The sequence below is a fragment of the Dipodomys spectabilis genome, unplaced genomic scaffold, assembly GCF_019054845.1.
Source record: "Dipodomys spectabilis isolate Male_0828 unplaced genomic scaffold, ASM1905484v1 ptg000107l, whole genome shotgun sequence".
Classification (NCBI taxonomy): domain Eukaryota; kingdom Metazoa; phylum Chordata; class Mammalia; order Rodentia; family Heteromyidae; genus Dipodomys; species Dipodomys spectabilis.
The window spans coordinates 2,335,158-2,353,389 of record NW_024870784.1 but is presented as its reverse complement, the minus strand read 5'-3'; the positions used below and the strand labels follow the sequence as shown (position 1 = coordinate 2,353,389).

Below are 18,232 nucleotides of genomic sequence, written 5' to 3'. Positions count from 1 at the left end.
GAGCTGCATCTGGTCCCACAATATGGAGGAGTTCCTGGCAGGTGACTTAATCAACGGGGGCAGCATGGCTTCAGCCATTCAAGTTTTAGGTGTCAAGAGGGCTTGTGACAGAGACCTTCATGTTAGGCCTCATGCCACTACACAGTTTGGCCAGGTGGGGTGGGCACGAGGTCTAAGCACAGGCTTAGGGGTGCGGTGGGAAGAACAGTTAACCGTCTGCTATAGCTGAGCTCGGCCCCTGGAGTAGAACTGTAGCTGCCCAAGAAAGGGGCTCTTAGAGCAGTTCTAGGCTCCCAGATGAATCAGGAGGAAGGCACAGAGATTTCTCACATGCCCTGGGCCTGTCCACTGTCCACACCAGCGTTGACTGTTGGTTGTAACTGAATAACCACGCTGATGTCACTGTCATGATCATGCGAAGCCCAGACTTCCCATTCAGACGTAGTCTCGGTGTTGTTTGGACAAACAGACAGTGCATGGATCCAGCATTGTAACGATTCCATCGTTTCTCTACCTTAAAAAGTCTCTGTGCTGGGTCTGGGAAGGTGGCTCAGTGGTAGAGCTCTTGCCTAGCATGCATGAGGCCCCAGTTCGATTCCTCAGTACCACATAAACAAAAAGCAAATAAAAGAATAAAATGAGAAGTCTCTGCGCCTCAACTTTCTAGCCCTGCCCCTTTCCTGTCTCAACAGCACCCTCTGTTGGAAGTTCTTGGGCTGGTGTTCAGTGGCTGCTCCCTTAGGGCCCTGGTGGTTATAGCAGGCTCTCACCACAAGGGGGAAGAGCGTCCTTCCGTACCACCTAGTTCTGGGTGCAAGAATTCCGAGGTGCAACTTGACTTCCAGAGCATGTTGATGAGAGGCCTGCGGGCAGCACCAGGTCACTCTGCCAGGAAACCACTGAATTACCAAAGGCCCATGTGGGATCACATCAGGACAACCTGCAGGTGAATGGGCGTGGCCATCTCTTGATTTTGAGAGGCTGACTGAACTCTCTCAATTTCACTAATTCAGATCAGCCTGTAAGAAAAGGCAAATTAGGTGCACAGGTGGATTCCATTTAAAATACTTGAGACAAGAATTTCAATTTAGTATTTTTCAGATCAGGTCCAGGGGTTGTTGCTGTTGCTTGTTTGTTGATTTGTTTTCCCAGAACTGTAATCTTTTTACCTAGGCCTCTTGCATATTAGGGCTATGTCACCACACCTGGCTTATTTGTTGAGATGGGGTCTCACTTGTTTTCCCTTAGGCTGTCCTCAAACAGTAATCCTCCTGTTCTCTGCCTCCTGAGTAGTTGGGATGACAAGTCTGAGCCAACATGCAGCTCCAAACTTTTCACTCTGAAAAAAAAGAGAATAGTTTTCCTTTTTAAATAGAAACCAGGTGAAAACTAAACGAGTCATTAAAAGTTACCACCCAGAAACAGAGATACTTTGACTATACAAGGATATTCCACTCTTATTTGCAAACAAGGCGTGTGACACAGGGATCTGCACCATACTGCCCCTCCAATTTAGCAACATATTAACGATTCTTTATTACTACACAGGTATCTGCTTCATTCTTTTTTGGGGGAGGTGGAGGTACAGGATGTGAAATCATGCCACATGCTCTTCCTCAACTTGCTTGCTCATGGCTGGCTCTCTACCACTTGAGTCACACCTCCAGCTGGCTATGTTACTGGTTATTTTGGAAGTGAAGTCTCACAGACTTGGCCTAGCTTTGGCCCTGGATCTCTGGATCTCCGCCTCCTGATTGGATAAGATCATTACTTCATTGTTTTAATGCCTGCAAAAGAGCCAGTCATGTGCATTTCCATGCCACCTCTAACTTTCCACTCTCGATGGACATCCAGGTGGTTTCCTATCTTTGCTTAAAACAAACAACAGCAACAACAACAACAAAAAAAAAAACAGCGGGGTGGGGACAGGATCTGCGTGTGTCCAGTAAACACACTCACACCTGGAGCCCCAAAGTCCTAGACTATGAGTGACAGGTCAGAAAGCGAGCGTATGAATGTTCAAGGTTAATGATGCCAATTATCCTAATAGTGATCATGATGACACTGCTGGCAGCTGTGGGGGTCAGCTAATCTGTGGACAGTGAACAGACCCATTTTACAGATTAGCTTTTCTCATCCACACTTCATAATTTTAATTTGTATGGATGCTATTCTGAGCAAGAGCCAGCATTTTTTTTCTGGCTGGGCCTGGTTCAAACCACAATCATCAGAGCTCATCCTGCTGAGTAATTAGGATTACAGAAAGTCCAGAATTCCTGCAAGTTTTGAGTCTACTTCCAGACTTTCTTCTGCACTTTTAATTTGTCTGCCCATTGATATGCCTAGGATCAACCACTTTTAATTTCTGTGGCTTTAAAGTTAATTTTTATTCTGGTTGGTTGTTAATGTTCAATATTCCTGAGATACTAACAGCCAAATGTATGTCATCATGTGTGTGGTTAAATTCTGTGGTTCTTAAAAATGTATTTTATATTTTGAGAGTATGGAGCTCAGAATTTTCAGATTAGATCTGCCTTATTGACCACAATTACATATTTAGATCTCTCTGTCTGTCTGTCTGTCTCTCTCTCTATATATATCTATATAGATATCTCTCTCTCTTTCTCTCTCTCTCTCTCTCTATATATATAATATATATTGGTCATGGGGCTTGAACTCTGGGCCTGGGCGCTGTCCCTCAGCTCTTCCGCCCAAGGCTAGCACTCTACAGCTTGAGCCACAGCGCCACTTCTAGTTTTCTAGTGGTTTATTTGGAGTTGAGTCTCATGGACTTTCCTGCCTGGGTTGACTTTGAACCATGATCCTTAGATCTCAGCCTCCTGAGTAGCTAGGATTACAGGCATGAGCCACCAGTGCCCAGTTAGATGTCTATATTTTACTTAACATGTTTTGTCTAGTTCATTTTGCATGGAGTGATAAATGAAAATTGCCTTCTTCTAAATGCTTTTGGGTTTTTTGTTGTTGTTGTTTTGTCGGTCATGGGTCTTGAATTCTGGGCCTGGGTGCTGTCCCTGAGCTCTTCAGCTCAAGGCAAGTGCTCTGCCACTTGAGCCACAGTGCACTTTCTGGTTTTTTGGAGATAAGAGTCTCATGGATGTTCGTGCCTGGCTGGTTTTGAACCATGATCCTTGGATCTCAGCCTCCTGAGTAGTTAGGATTACAGGCGTGAGCCACCGACACCCAGCTTTCTAAATGTTTTTAGGACAATGTTTTTTGTCGTCTCTTATTTCTGAGTAATGTTACTTTATAAGTTCTGATTCTTAGTTACCTGTTGCATTGATCCTCATGCTCTTAAATATTCAAGGTAGACAATAAAGTCTCTTTTGCTCTTGTTTGAACTTATCGAGTGCTTTGTAGGCATCATCCAGCAGCTGGGGACAGAGAATCAATGTGAACACATTTGCCACCCTTAGCTTTGTGGGGTCATTTTTATTGTCACAGTTCATGGGGGATAAAATGACCTGACCCGGCCCCCCACTATAAACAATGTGTCCCCAAATGTCATGTGAGTCTTCCCAAGCTAGATATGAGGTGACATGAAGTGACCTCAAATCCTAGAGGACAGTGACATTAAAAGGTCAGGGAAGGGAACAAATATGCAGAGCATTCGTGCATATGCATGCGTGTATGTGTGTGTATGTGTGCGCGTGTGCGTGCGCGCGTAACCGGCAAAACTCAGAGCCTCCTGTTCATTCTAGATGCTTTTCTTTCTCATGACTGGTGTTTTACCACTTAAGCCATACCTCTAGCCCAGCATTCTGCTGGTTCATTGGCATTTCTCAGACTTCTCTGAGTAGTGAGGCTTACAGGCATGAGCCACCAGCACCGGGCTCAATCTCTAGACCATGGAAACTGGCCGGTGAGGTCTGCTTCTAGAACATTCTCCTGAGACAGAACCTCAAGTGTGGATCTCAGCATGTGTCCACGGACATTAAAAAGACACAGACATCCTGAAATGCCAAAGCCCTTGTTTCTTTTATCAAGAAGTCTTGAGAGAGTCAGGTCCACGGGGAAGGATGCTGGAGTTCTCCCTCCCAGAGCGGTAGCTCTGACACACTGCCCGGGTGAGTGGTTTTGTTTGTCTGCCATGTTTGTCTAGATGGAAACAAAGGCGCACACAGGTTGGAAGGCGATCCTCCCCCTGCTGGAAGGCGCTCCTTCCCCTGCTGGAAGGCAATCCTCACCCTGGCGGGGTTCAGGCTTTTCCAGGCACTGTTGTGTAAGCTCTCAGGAATGACAAGGACTTGGTGTCGGCCACACAGCTGGACTGGGCAGGTGGCTGACACTTCCTGCCTAGCCGGTGCCTCTGACCAGCGTCGGGCCTCGTGCACGGAGATGTCCGCAGCCGGCCTCACGGACTCCCAGCAGTGTCTGCGTTTTCCATCCTCTTTCCTCCCGCCCCACGGGCGTTCTGCAGTAAAGAAACAACAGGAAGAGCTTGGTACGGAAGCACAAATGTGGTTCTGTGGGTTGTCCCAAACAGAACCCTGGCTGGTCAGGGGCGATTAAGGTCACAGGTCAACTTTGGCCACCAGGGAGTTTAAAGGTCATCCCTATGTCTCAGTAAACACAGCTGACAATTCAATCTGGGACATAAAACAAGTTCTGGCTTGAAGGCGATGCTCAACAAATAGAAGGAGAATGTCAGACACCCCATCTCAGGAACCGGCGAGCTATGTGGCACCACACTGGCCACTTCCTTGAGCATCAATGTCTCTGGGGTCTTCTTTCAGTGCTATTGGGATTTGACCTCAAGTCCTTGTGCTTGCTAAGCGGGAGCTCTACCACCGCAGCCACTCCACCAGCCCTTTTTGTGCTGGTTATATTTTGAGCTTGGGTCTTGCTGAATCCCTGACTTCAGCGGCACACTCCTTGTACATCGCTGAGGCTCTGGGATGGCAGGTACCCCTTCACAAGCTGGGCACGGAGTCTCATGAATGTCTTTGCCGTGGCTGGCCTCAAATCGAAACCCTCCAGTCTCCACCTCCCTAGCAGCTAGGATGAAAGGCTTGAGCCAAGGCGCTCCTCTTTCAGGAGGACTAAGTGCCCCTGTCTCACAGCATTCTGAGGAGGAGAAAGCACCCGCCGTGGACAGTCTCCCCAGGTCAGCGGCACCTGGCTGCACGTGGAGCAGAAGAGTGGCTTACTAAAAGGCCATCTTCTCTGAGTCTCTCCCATTTTTCTGGAACCAACATCTGGCCACGAATGGCAAATGCTTCAATTTTACAAATCAGGAACTCTGCAGAGCTTCTTTGTTTCTGTCCAGGTGCCCTGAAAGGCCCGGATGTCGGTGGATACAGACTTTCCCAGGACATGACTTCTCTGTGCAGCCGCCTTGGGGAGGAAATGAGGGGAAAGGAGGGAATGAGATGCCTCCTCCTTGACTCACGGATGAGGAAATGGAGGCCAAGTCGTGGACTCCATTTGTTAGAGTCTAGGCCTGATGAGATCCCCCCATAAGAATGCTAAGTTCACCGATGGTCAGAGCCGTGGGTGAGATCCTAGCAGAACTGGCCATCTGGAGGGGGGGGGGGGCAAGCTGGAGGAAAATGGTCTCTGGGGTGTGACTTTGAGGGACATCTTAACCCCCGCCCTTTATCCGATCTTCTTGCTCTCTCTGCTCCCTGGCTGCCATAGGTAAGCAGCTTAGCTAGATACACAGGCCAGCCTCTTCCCAGGCCCACAGAGCTGGGGGCTGGAGCCTCGGGAAACATGAACCCAAGCAGAGCAGCAAAAAGCCCACACATCGTTCCTGGGTGCATTTGTTACTGAATTTCCAGTTACTCACACAGTTAAAATCCTTTGAAGGAAAAGAACATCCGGTGAGAAGTTCCTACTCCAACCCTCCATCCCCCAGCTCTCTCTCCTCCCCCACATACTCCTCAGCGCCTCTACAAGCAAAATCAGATTCTATCTCTCTCTCTCTCCCTCTCTCTTCCTCTCTCTTCCTCTCTCTCCCCTCTTTCTCTCTCTCTCTCCCTCTCTCTCCCTCTCTTTCTCCCCTCTTTTTCTCTCTCCCTCCCTCTCTCTCTCTCTCTCTCTCTGTCCCCGAGTCTCAGATTCTCTCTCTTCTGCTTTTTTTCTCCATGTAACAAGCTGCCTCCAACATCTCTCCACATCATTACTCAAAAAACTATCTTTTCCCATGGCTGCATAGCATTCTAGTCTATGCCTATATTATAACTTTCCATGGTTTTATTAGAATATAAATTCACATCTCATAAAATTCACCCATTTTATGATTTCTAATATAACCAGTGCAATTTTATATCTTTAATTACCCCTGAAAGAAATTTTGTAGCATCAGTCATCACCCTTATCCTCAATTCTCCTAAGCCAGACAAGGCAGCAATGAGTTTTTAGAGATTGCCTATTTTATAGACATGCACCCATACAATATGTGATCCGTACTAATTGGTTTCTTCTACTAAACGTGGGATTTCCAAGGATTGTTCACAGAGTATATCACTGCCCCTTGCTTCTCGTTGCAGAATACTATCCCAGTGCGTGGCTACTCCACGGTTCATCCATCCTTTCCTTCTATTCATTTTGGGTTATTATCAATAATGCTAATATTAAAGTTTGTATTCCAGTTTCTGTGTGGGCTTCAATTCTCATTTCTCTTATGTAGACCAAGGGACAGAAGCACTGAATCTGTGGTCTGTGTTATACTTAACCAGCTGCCACTGATGGCAAATTAAAATACATCTTGAAAGCCATCAACCCTGGCCACTGTGGCAGCACCTTGGCCCTGAAGCAAGGCTAGAGTCCGGGACTGTGGGCCTCGCCAGCCTTCCACCTTTGCCTCACCCTGAGCCTGTTCTGGACAACCATTTCTCTAGACTCCTATTCCAGTATTGTCTAGCCAAGTCTCCCCACCGTGCTCTGTGCGTCTGGGGTCTGGGAAAAGAAGAGCGTGGCTCACACAGGCTGGCTCAAGAGCCCATTCCCTGCTGCCCTTGTGCTGGGCTTCCTCCCTCCTGTGGGGCACCCTCTCTGTGCAAGAGGAAGCTGGTGGCTCCTGGCCAGGGAGCTTCCTGGCCTTGTGACCCTGGGCACGCCTGGCTCTTGACCACGCCTGCAGCAGGTGTAGAGCAGGACGAAGCAGGAGCCATCCAGGATCCCAGCTGGAGAGCTGGTTCCAGAAGGCACGGCTGCCGTCCTGTGGGCGCGGGAGGGCTCCCAGGCTCCCCCAAACCAACACTCTTCAGCTGTTCTTTTGATTTAGAACCATTTATTTTTAATAAGCCAAAGCCAGGAAGTGATTTTTGTTGCTGCCGTTGTTGTTTCTTCTGAGCCAGCCGAAGACCGATCTACTGAAGACCGAGATGAATTAAACAAGAGGAAATCCACCGCTCGCTGTCTGCTCAGCTTCGGCTCAGGACGTCTCCCAAGCCCTCGCGGGCCTGGCTGTGTGGGAACCCAGCGCCCTCCTGCCCCCTCCCACGGCGGCGGCTGACCCCCGTCAAGGACACGGCCGGCGCGTGCACTGTGAGTATCTGGCGAGGGCACAGGTGCGCCATGCTAGAATTACTTCTTTCTTTCCCAGCATGAGCTTACAGAATGCATGCGTAGCCTACAGGACGCACGCTGTGTTTATTCACTGACATACAACCTGGCTTCCTCTCATCTACTTTTTTTTTTAAAGAAAGGCATTGCAATAATGAATGTAATGCGTTTCTATCGTGTGGGAAAGCATGGACTGGTTTCAAAGCAATGCCATGTCTTCCAAAGCTTAGCCAGGTGGATGTTATTCTGTACCGGAGATAGCAAATCGCATCCTATGTAACCATTTCCAGAAGGTTTCAGGAGCCTAGACCTCTGTTCTGAATGTAAGTAATTTCTCTTGTGTCAATTAAAATTTTTTATTTGGGGGTTGGTTTGTTGTTTTAGGGAAAATAATTATGAGATTCCCACCCACCTTGCTTTCTCACTTTAAGGTCATAAATCTTTCCATGAAGCTGGTATAAAACACACAGTTGTACTCTTACTTAGGAATGACTGATTTGATGTAATTAAATCTGCTGATTTATCCCGGATTTGTTGGATGTGGTTTAGCAAGTTCTTTAAGCAGTTTCTCTCTCCATCTAAAACTGAGAAGCTAATTCCCTCCCTCTGAAACTGTCAGAAAAATAACACCGGCTTCTCCCAGCCTTCCATTAGCCACAATAGCGACAAATGTATATCAAGTGGGACACACAGGCCAAGGCTGTGCACGCGAGGCTGAGATGGAACTGTCTCATGTCTGCATCCACACGTGTCCACGCAGAGCAGGGAACGGCATGCGGGGTGCAGTGGGGTCCAGAATCCACGAAGCTGGGCAGGCGCTGCCTGGAGGGTCATGTGCTGCTTCTCTGTGTTCTTGTTTCACTGGATCTCAGCAGGGAAAGTTTTGAATTCAACAGCCATTAAGATCACAATCTCCTGAACTGCCCAGGGCACCGGTGTCTTTCCCAGGGAGCACTGCACCCGGGAGACGAGAAAGCACCAGCTTGTGCTCGTTCCCTTCTAGTCTTCTCTTGAAAATAAGTGCATCTGGGATCTGCCAAAGTGTGCGCAGGGAAATGCCCGTCTCCCCGACCCAGTTCTCCTCCTCAGGGGCCACTGCAGGGGCTCGTTTCCTGAACACTCTCCCCGGGGCGTGGTGTATTGCTGCAGCTGGGGAACCGTCCTCACGGGCTTTGCACACCTCACACGGGTCTCTCTTTCTCTCTTGCCTCTCTGTCTCTGCTCCCCCCCCCCCCCCGCTTTCTTCTCTTCCTGGCCACCATGAGGAAAGCAGCTTCTCCACTCACAAGCTCCCTCCCTGCTGTGCTGCCTGCTACAGGCCCCAAAGCAGCGGCACCCGCGCAGCCTGAATCCTCTGAGACTGTGGCCCACCAGACACCTCTCCTCTGACTCTGGATTTCTCTGTTTCAGAGGAGGAAAGCTGACACATACACACACACAAACAGCAGACAAAATATGCTAGCCTTTCTATGTGACAGAGGGTTCTTAAAGTTATTTATTAATAGTTAATGCTTTTAAAAAAACACCTCCTTTCTATGACTATATATTGTTCCAGGACATGGTTAATCCCAAAGTGGATTAACCGTCTCCCTGATAACACGATTCAGGCTGTTCCAAAACCTCAGCCAACACAAGCAAGGCTGTAATGACTGTCCTTAAGCACCCAGTTGTCCCTTGGAGTTCCTGAGGGCTTACATTTCAGGGCTCTCACAGATAGCAATTCAACAGAAGCTTAAATCATTCACGTAACACAGCGCCGTATTGGCCCCTATCAGATGTACAGCTTCTCTCATGCTCTAAATCACCTCTACATTACTTAGGATAACTGAGGCATGCTCAGAATTTCTTGGGGCGCACTGTTTAGGGAATAACATCAACCAAATACGTGTACATGCTCAGTACAAACCACGTGTCTTTTTCTTTTGGTGCTGGTCCTGGGAACTCAAGCTCTTCTTCTTCCTCGTGACTGGGGTTCTATCACTTGAAATACATCTCCATCCAGCATTTTGCTGGTGAATTGGAGTCCCACAGATTTTTATCCCTGGGCCAGATTCAAGCAGTAATCTTCAGATCTCAGCCTCCTGATTTGGATTACAGGCGTGAGCCGCTGACACCTGGCTCCAATCTCTTTCTTTGCCAGTCAAGTCCGGGGATGGTAGGACTCACAGATTCAGAGGCCTGACTGCCCATTGGTTCAGATGTGTTTTAGAGCATCTTTGGGATAAGTCATTAGAGGGGAAATGGCTGGTCAAGAGTAAACATATTTGTACTACCAGAACTTGCCAGCATGTCTCCATATCAGGGTGTGGGTTCACACGGGATACCCAGGGATGTTTGTATGCGGCCAATCCTAAAACATCTTTTGTTGTTGTTGTTGGTTGTGGGGCTTGAACTCTGGCCTGGGCGCTATCCCTCAACTCTTCAGATCAAGATGAGCACTCTACCACTTGAGCCATAGTGCCACTTCTGGTTTTCTGGTGGTTATTGGAGATAAGAGTCCCACAGACTTTTCTGCCTGGGCTGGCTTTGAACCATAATCCTCAGATCTCAGCCTCCTGAGTAGCTAGGATTATAGGTGTGAGCTACCGGCGCCTGGCTCTAAAACATCTTGAGTTTTCAAACCTGTTATCAAAATATTATTTTCCAGCTTAAATTTGCATTTTGTCTGTGTGTGTGTGTGTGTGTGTGTGTGTGTGTGTGTGTGTGTGTGTGTGTACTTGTTGTGGGGTTTGAACTCACAGCCTGGGCACTGTCCCTGAACCTCCTTGTGTTCAAGGCTAGCACTCTACTGCATGAGCCAGGGCACCAGTTCTGGTTTTCTGGTGGTTAATTGGAGATAAGAGTCTCACGGGGACCTTCCTACCTGAGCTGGCTTCAATCTGCGATCCTCTGATCTCAGCCACCTGAGTAGCTAGGATTACAGGTGTGAGCCACTTTTAAACCCCAGCTGATAAATAAATGAAGCTGATAAAGCTTCATTTATTTAAGAGTTAACATAAGTTAACTTTTCTGGCTGGCTAGATTTAAATTTCTGGTGAAGCTAATTCACGTTATTCTTTTCAGATACTTTTTTCCCTACTTATCTTGACAATTGCTTTTTTTTCCTATATGAATCATCTGCTGATCTCACCATAAAATCCTAATTTTTTTTTTTTTGTCAATCATGAGACCTGAACTCTGTCCCTCAGCTCTTCAGCTCAAGGCGAGCACTCTACCACTTGAGCACAGCACCACTTCCAGGTTGTTCTGCTTATATGGTGCTGAGGAATCGAACCCAGGGCCTCATGCATGCAAGGCAAGCGCTCTACCACTGAGCCACCTTCCCAGCCCAATAGTGGGTATTTTTTCAATGCAAGTGTTGGCTAGATAGATTACTTTGAGTGACAACAGATACCTTTATGATTTTACATTCTCCTAATCAAACACTTGGTGTTTTGCGTCATGCTTTTTAGAAAACATGAATGTGTATGTTGTTGAGCTCCTGTTCATTCCATTGCCTTTTCAAGCAATCTGAGATTTTCATTTTTCATATGTGTGTGTGTGCGTGTGTGTGTGCACATGTGCACACGTGTGTGTAGCTCCCACACTCTTTGGCCTGGCCAGGAAGTCCGTAGCTCTGAACACTGCATTTCATCTCTCCTCTCTCTCTCTCTCTGACATCATGTAGACGCTGACGGAGCCAGCCAGGCCCAGGCCCTCAGCCAGGCCAGGCCCGCTCTGCTGCGTGGCTCCATGGAGTGGAGGAATGGCACCAACTCCACCCGGGCCCTGTGGCTGCCAGATGGGACAAGCGCCGCCTGGTACATTCTCACCATCATTGGCATCTACAGTGTGATTATCCTCTTCCGGTTGGCCAGCAACATCCTTAGGAAAAATGACAAGGTCTCAGAAGATGTCTACTATTCAAATTTGACCTCTGAGCTCACGAGGAAAGAGCTCCAGCGCAGGGTGCTGAAATGTTCCTCGCTGACCGTTAGCAGTGCCGCAGCCCTGCAGCCCAGCCAGGCTGGCCTGGACGCTGGAGCTCAGCACATCCCCTGAAAAGCAAGGCCGGGCGACCCCCGCGGGGACGCCGCATGCTTTCCGTGGAGAGAGCAGAACCCTGTGGAGGAGGCCGAGCCTAGCGTGGGCCTCAAGAAGCTGCGCCAAGCCGGCACTCACTTTGGAAGGCGGCCTACATCTTCCTCCCACTCTCGGGTGCTTTAGGAAGAGCAAGGGCGTGCGAAGAAGCCACACTGTTCACCAGCAAAGCCTGTGCTCAGGCAGACACCCGGTGCGCTCAGGAATCCAGAAGAGTCCAGGGCAGGAAGAGGGGTGGCCTGCTGTCACAGCAGGGGGGCTGGGCTGGGGATCGGACACTCTGGGGGTGCCATAGAAATGCTGCTCATCTGTAGCAGAGGGGATTGAGATGATCCGAAAGGGCGATTCTGTTTTAAAGACTAAGGTTACTCCTATGGGAAGTGACAGCAAGGAAAGGCCTGGCACTGCCCAAAAAGAAATGTACTCTCTACCTGACATATGTAACCTTTACAATAACAATTAGAAACGTTTAAACACTGAAAAATAAAGAAGTTGGAAACTATTTTCTCCCAAAGAATAGAGTGCATCAAGAGCAGCATTGGTCTTGGCTGCAGAAGTGTTGGCACGAAGCTGAGCTTTCTCATCGCTGCTTTAGTATCCTGGCTTAGCGCATCCATTCGCTAAAACAGTTTACAGAGAAAATGGGGACAATGCTGGCAGACTGGCCACACTGAAAGATCTAATGCTGTCATTCAGGTGAATGGGTTTTGGGGGGGGAAATCTGTGTGTGTGTGTGTGTGTGTGTGTGTGTGTGTGTGTGTGTGTGTGTCTGTACATTATGGGGTAACTACGAAGGGTAACCGAGGTGGGGGTAACTGTGGTGGTAGTGGGGGTAACTGTGATGGTGGCGTGGGAACTGTGGGGGTGGGTAACATGGATGGGGGTAGCACGGTTGATGTTGGCTTTGGTGGTGACTGACGCTGGTGGATGTTGATAGTGGTGGTGGTGAAGGTTCAAATAAGATTCTAAGGTTCATCTGAGCTTCCTGGTCACAGATGAAGGATGGAAATGGGCTTGGGAATGGAATATGCTGATAGGTCTAAGCCTTGCATGGGAGTTGGTGTGATTTCCTCCCAAAGAACCCGAGCTTCTCCTGGGACAGTGACCACCTGATCCAAACTCAGGATTTCACTGGGGAAGGAGCAGAAGAAATGAAAGGCGAACAGACACCATCTGTCTGTTAAAGGTGCACTAGGAAGAAAATGAATTCTAAGACCATCATGACATTGCAGGTGCATTCCCATACGTCAGCCCTGGTGGCCTTCTTATAAACTCTATGCGTTACTGAGGCTCACAGACACAAAGAAGCTTGAATAGTGTCCCACAGCTGACAAGAGATTCAAAGGGAAGTCTATGAGGTTCCAAAGCCCTGGAAGGTTTCATTAAGTCTTTGTTCAAGCATGACTTCTCCTTTCAGGTAAGAAGAAAGAAAATTACTTGTGTGGGTCAGGAGCCAGGCAGCCGGCAGCTAGCTCAGAGCTGGACTTGGTGAGAGACGCACCTGTCTGGGTGCTGGCAGGGACTGGTGGCCAACGCCCACTCCAGATCCACTCCTTGAATTCATGAGAGATGGGGTAGGGTAGGGCGGGACACCTCCTCCTCTTCTTCTTCCTCCGTACAAGCCCCACCCAACCATCCTTTTTTCAGGAGGGAGGCCTCAAGAGCTTCATCTATTCTTTGGGGAGGGGGAGGTCTGGTTGTGGGGCCTGAACTCTGGGCCTGGGCGCTGTCCCTCAGCTCTTCAGCTCAAGGCTAGCACTCTACCCCTTGAGCCACAGCGCCACTCCGGCTTTTTTTTCTTTTTGCTTATGTGGTGCTGAGGAATCAAACCCAGGGCCTCAGGCATGCAAGGCAAGCGCTCTACCACTGAGCCACCTTCCCAGCCCAAGAGCGTCATCGGTTTAACTGAGGACTAGAGTCATGGTGGGCTGCATGAGTGGCAAGAACAAGCATCCCCAGACTTCAGTAGCTGAAGACAGCTAGGTTTATGTCTTTCCCATGCACACAGTAGGGCAGCTGGTTCCATGCCATCCAGACAGGTTCCTGCAGCCGTCCCTTCCGGCTTCACAGCGTTGGAGGAAGGAGTCATGAAACTTGGACAATGACGTGTGTCAGTATGGAAAGGATGAGTGGCTTCCACCTGTGCCCAGAGTTCTAGGGTAACAAGCACCAACAGACCACCAGGGGTAGGGAGTGCGGACCCCTGCACCTAGGAGGCTCAGAGCCCCAAACTGGGGAGCAGCAGTAATGGCTACCACCGGCCTGAGGTTCTCCAACGAGGTTCTCCCGGCCACTTAGGGTCCTCCTGGGGAGGCGGGAAGCCCCATCCCGTCCTCCATCTCCTCATTTACACAGAAACAAACGTGTCTGCATGGAAATGTCTGCATGGCCATCTAGCAGAGGACAAAGGAGTACTGTTTCTTTTAGAACTGACCCAGATGCTCAGAGCTGTGGTGCGTCTCCATCCTGCGTGAAGACAGGTTCCAGGAGGGTGAGGTGTCCTTGTCTGACCTTGACGTCCTCTCAACCACGTGGACAATCGGTGGAGAGCTCCAGCTCAGGCCAGGCTGCAGTGAGAGCCTCCCATCTCTGGGTGGAGAGCTCCAGCTCAGGCCAGGCTGCAGTGAGAGCCTCCCATCTCTGGGTGGAGAGCTCCAGCTCAGGCCAGGCTGCAGTGAGAGCCTCCCATCTCTGGGTGGCGCTCACGTCAGCGGCGTCCAGCTTTGGGCAGAGCCTCCGCTGTGGCCACCTGCTTCTGGTCCAGCTGAGGACCAGGAGAAGGCCGGGGTGCCGTCCAGCCTCCGCCCATCGCGTGACCAAGGAGGCTGGAGAGAATGTGACAATTACCCTGACTAATGATCCCAGCCTGTCCCCAGCTGCGCGGCAGGGAGGCCGTGGGAGGAGGGCCGTGCGAGCGCTGCCGGGCTCAGCGTGGGCTTCCCCCTTCTCCTTCTGGCCCAGCTTCCAGAAAACAGGAAGCATAGCGGGGTGTGCACCGGCAGGTGCAGGGATTTACGATCCACACACATATGTACACACACACACGTTCAACACACACACACTTATACATGCCCCATCACACTCAAGCTCACACATGTTGACGTACACATCCCAAACACTTTCCTACATGCACACTCGCATGTGTAAATACACTCCCAGGAATACACACCACCACCACCACCACCACCATCACCATCCACATGGACATACACTCACAGGTATCAATATACTCCCATGTACACACTCTCATCCATAAAAGGACAGCCTCTCCTAGACGTGTGCACAGATTTAGCAAAGACAGTGAGAGCGAGCGAGCGAGCGAGAGCGCAAAGTGAGTTAGGGCAAAGCAGCTCTCCAAATGTCCTGCCCTCCTCCATGTGGCTTGCTTGAATCACCCCTAGGCAGACCGTGGCTTGGCGTGGCCCCACCTAGGCAGGGGAAGTGGGAAACCACTCTCCACTGGCCCATCAAATACTCCATGCCGGCGAAAACAGTCACCTGCGGTAGAAATTCCACTTCAAAGTGTGAACTGAGAGCTCTCCCCACGCTAGCCGCATGTGGTAAGGTTACTTATTGTCAGTCTTATTGGTTAATCCTGAGATAAATGACTGTAAGGAGGAAATTTTACTTTGGCTCACACCAAATTTTTCAGCCCACGGTGGCTTGCCCCCATTGCTTGGGGCAGGCCGGAGTCTTAATATCCCTCGGGCCATATTCATGACCTCAGCTCTTCAGCTCAAGGCTAGCGCTCTACCACTTGAGCCACAGCGCCACTTCTGGCCTTTTCTGCTTATGTGGTGCTGAGGAATCGAACCCAGGGCCTCATGCATGCAAGGCAAGCACTCTACCACTGAACCACCTTCCCAGCCCCATAAATTCTCTTGTAATCTCTAATCTTGTTAATTGGGGTGTCTCTCCCTTTTAGTGACTTTGGCTTAAGGTGCATCAATCTTGTTGATTAAAGACAATTATTTTGTTGATCTTCTGTATTGTTTGGCTCCCACATTTATTCATTTCAGTTCTGATCTTTACTATTTCTTTCTGCCTCCTGGTAAATCCACTGGTGATTGTGTAAGCAAGTGGGCAGGCAGCTGGTGAGAGTTCCGTGTGCACAGTGACCCCCACCAGCCTCCTTGAATTGTGTCGGGCTGTCCCTCTGATGCGTGGCACAATACCTACTTCACATGGGTGTTCCATAAATATTTCTGGTACGGATGAAGGCTTCTACGTATTTCTTTCCATCCTGCTGAACCAAAAGACTTACATCTATGGCAGGAGTGATGTCAAAGTACCATTTTCCATTCTCATATCCTATAGGCCAGAAGGGAGCCGTTCTGAGCCTGTGTCTCCCATGATGCTCAGGGTCTGGTGTAACTATGGGAGTAGCACAGCCAGAAGGAAGCCCTTTGTGAGGTCATTGTCCTTCAGCTATCGGAGCTCCCCGATGAAGACAGGTAAACGCTCGAGGAGCCACCATGCTTCATTTTGCAAACCCTCTTTTAAAAAACATCATTATCAGAAATCAGTTTGATAGCATTAAGAGGAAGCAATGCCTCCAGTACCTGAAAACCCTGCGGACCCTGCAATACGACGGATTCAAGACTGTGTATTTGGGGGAGACGGACATCCCGGAAAGTCTCGTCACAGGGGAGGATTTCAGTGATGGGTATTTCATGCAGACGCCGACCTGGTGCATCGTTCACGGTGGAGGCAGTCAAGGATGGGTGCCCTGGAAGTACCGGATATTCCTCAGAGATGAACTCTGCATCAGACAGGAAGAGAACATTTTCTTCGAGTTCTGCGAAGTGGTGAAGAAGGCCTATGGGAAGTGTGCCATCGTGGTGAAAGGGAAAAGGCAACAGGATGGAGCAAAGCCAAAGGAGGACAAGAAAGCGGAGGCCCAGCCGGACAGTCCGACAGGCATTAACTTAACAAGTATTGCGTGTTGTCCACAGGTGGCCAAGTCCTATGGCCATGAACTTCTCATTCTGCCTTCCCCTTATAATTACCTGAATCCCCTAGACTCAGCCTGGTCTTCTATGAAATGGTTTATCATCAATAACAGGAAAGAGTTTTGTTTGCAGTCTATTGACAGTGTCTATTCTTATCAGTATATACTTTTCAATGATTTAATTAGCAAAGGGATCGAAAGGATAAACCTAACCAAGTGGAAAACACTGACGAACAAGGTACGGAGATGGGAAAACTATTATCTGGGGAAATTTGCTTAGAATGATCCTTCCAGCAAGCAGGAAGTATGGCCCTCACCACCAATTCTGCTGGGCTTGATTCTATACCGCTGCCACCAGAGACTTCAGTGGTGATCTCAGGGGAATGCGATGGAGCCTGGGAGGCTCCCAGGGAAGTTGGCCAAGTCCTGCGTTTATTGGAGGATTCATTAAAAGCTTGTTGGTAAATTAGGGGGTCTCAACTCTCATCTTGTTAAAATCTCTGTGAGGGCCACATTAATGCAAAGATCAAGGCCAATTAGGTTTATGGCTACTAATGAATAATTTATCCTGCTAAATAAAATGTTACTTTTAACTGGCAATTTACCTGACGAACCAACTCTTACTGTGCAGTATATTTGTGTAATCTTGGTCAGTGATGGGGTTTGAACTCTGGGCCTGGGCACTGTCCCTGAGCTCTTCAGCTCAAGGCAAGTGCTTTACCATTGAAGCCACAGATCCTCTTCCGGCTTTCTGGTGCTTCATTGGAGATAAGAGTCTCGTGGACTTTCCTTGCTTGGTCTGGCTTTGAACCGTGATCCTCAGATCTCAGCCTCCTGAGTAGCTAGGATGACAGGCATGAGCCACTGCCACTTGGCTTGTGTAACCTTTTTTCCCACCTATGTTTCACATATTTTAGAATTTTATTCCCTAGAGAGCAAATGACAGTATTCAAATGTCCTGGGTCTCTTCAATGTCCTGCCATTGCATGAGTCTAACTGTAGGTGGCTGGGGTGTGACGATATAAGTGTTGATTTTTAATTGTGAAAATACCATATAGAGGGGTTACAATTACATGGGCAAGATAATGAGGATACAAGTGGTTTTGCATCACCTCACACTTAGTTCACAAGTACCCTGAGTTCTAGGGTAATAAGCACTAACAGTTTTACATAGGACCAGTCAGAGGTAGATTCAAGGTTATTATTCTGATGGTGACTTTCCTGTTGTGCGTGTGTGCGTGCGTGTGTGTGTGTGTGTATGTGTGTGTCTGAGTTAACTTATCTGATCTTCACCATTGGCGATGATGTAAGCTTGCAGAGGAGCTGATATCAATCTAGAGGTCATATTTGATCCATTAATCACGAAGCCTCCCTAACAATGAGCAGCTGCACCTCCGTCGTCATGACAACCCTATGGACAGCTGTGGCCACCCCTCCTATTCCACAGATGAGGAAACGGAGACAAGAAGCAGCCCCGGGGGCTGTCGGGTTCTCAGGCCATGTTCCCAAGCCACCATGCTTACTGCTGGATTATTCAGGTCCAGCCTTGTCTTACTTATATGATAGAAGAAGGACATGATGCCTGACCTTTCCAGACATGAGTTGGCAAAGTGGCCATGTCCAGCTGCATGTCACAGCAAGAATGTATGTCACGGGGCAGAGGGGGAGGTA

At 49.0% G+C, this 18,232-nt stretch overlaps 1 protein-coding gene across 1 annotated transcript; it reads left to right on the top strand.

Moving 5' to 3' along the window:
• Positions 1-16,085: 16,085 nt before the first annotated feature.
• CUNH21orf140 (chromosome unknown C21orf140 homolog) lies at positions 16,086-17,100 on the top strand. The gene has a single exon (XM_042687357.1). The coding sequence runs from the start codon at positions 16,086-16,088 to the stop codon at positions 16,839-16,841; it is 756 nt and encodes a 251-aa protein (XP_042543291.1). The 3' UTR covers positions 16,842-17,100.
• Positions 17,101-18,232: the final 1,132 nt, after the last annotated feature.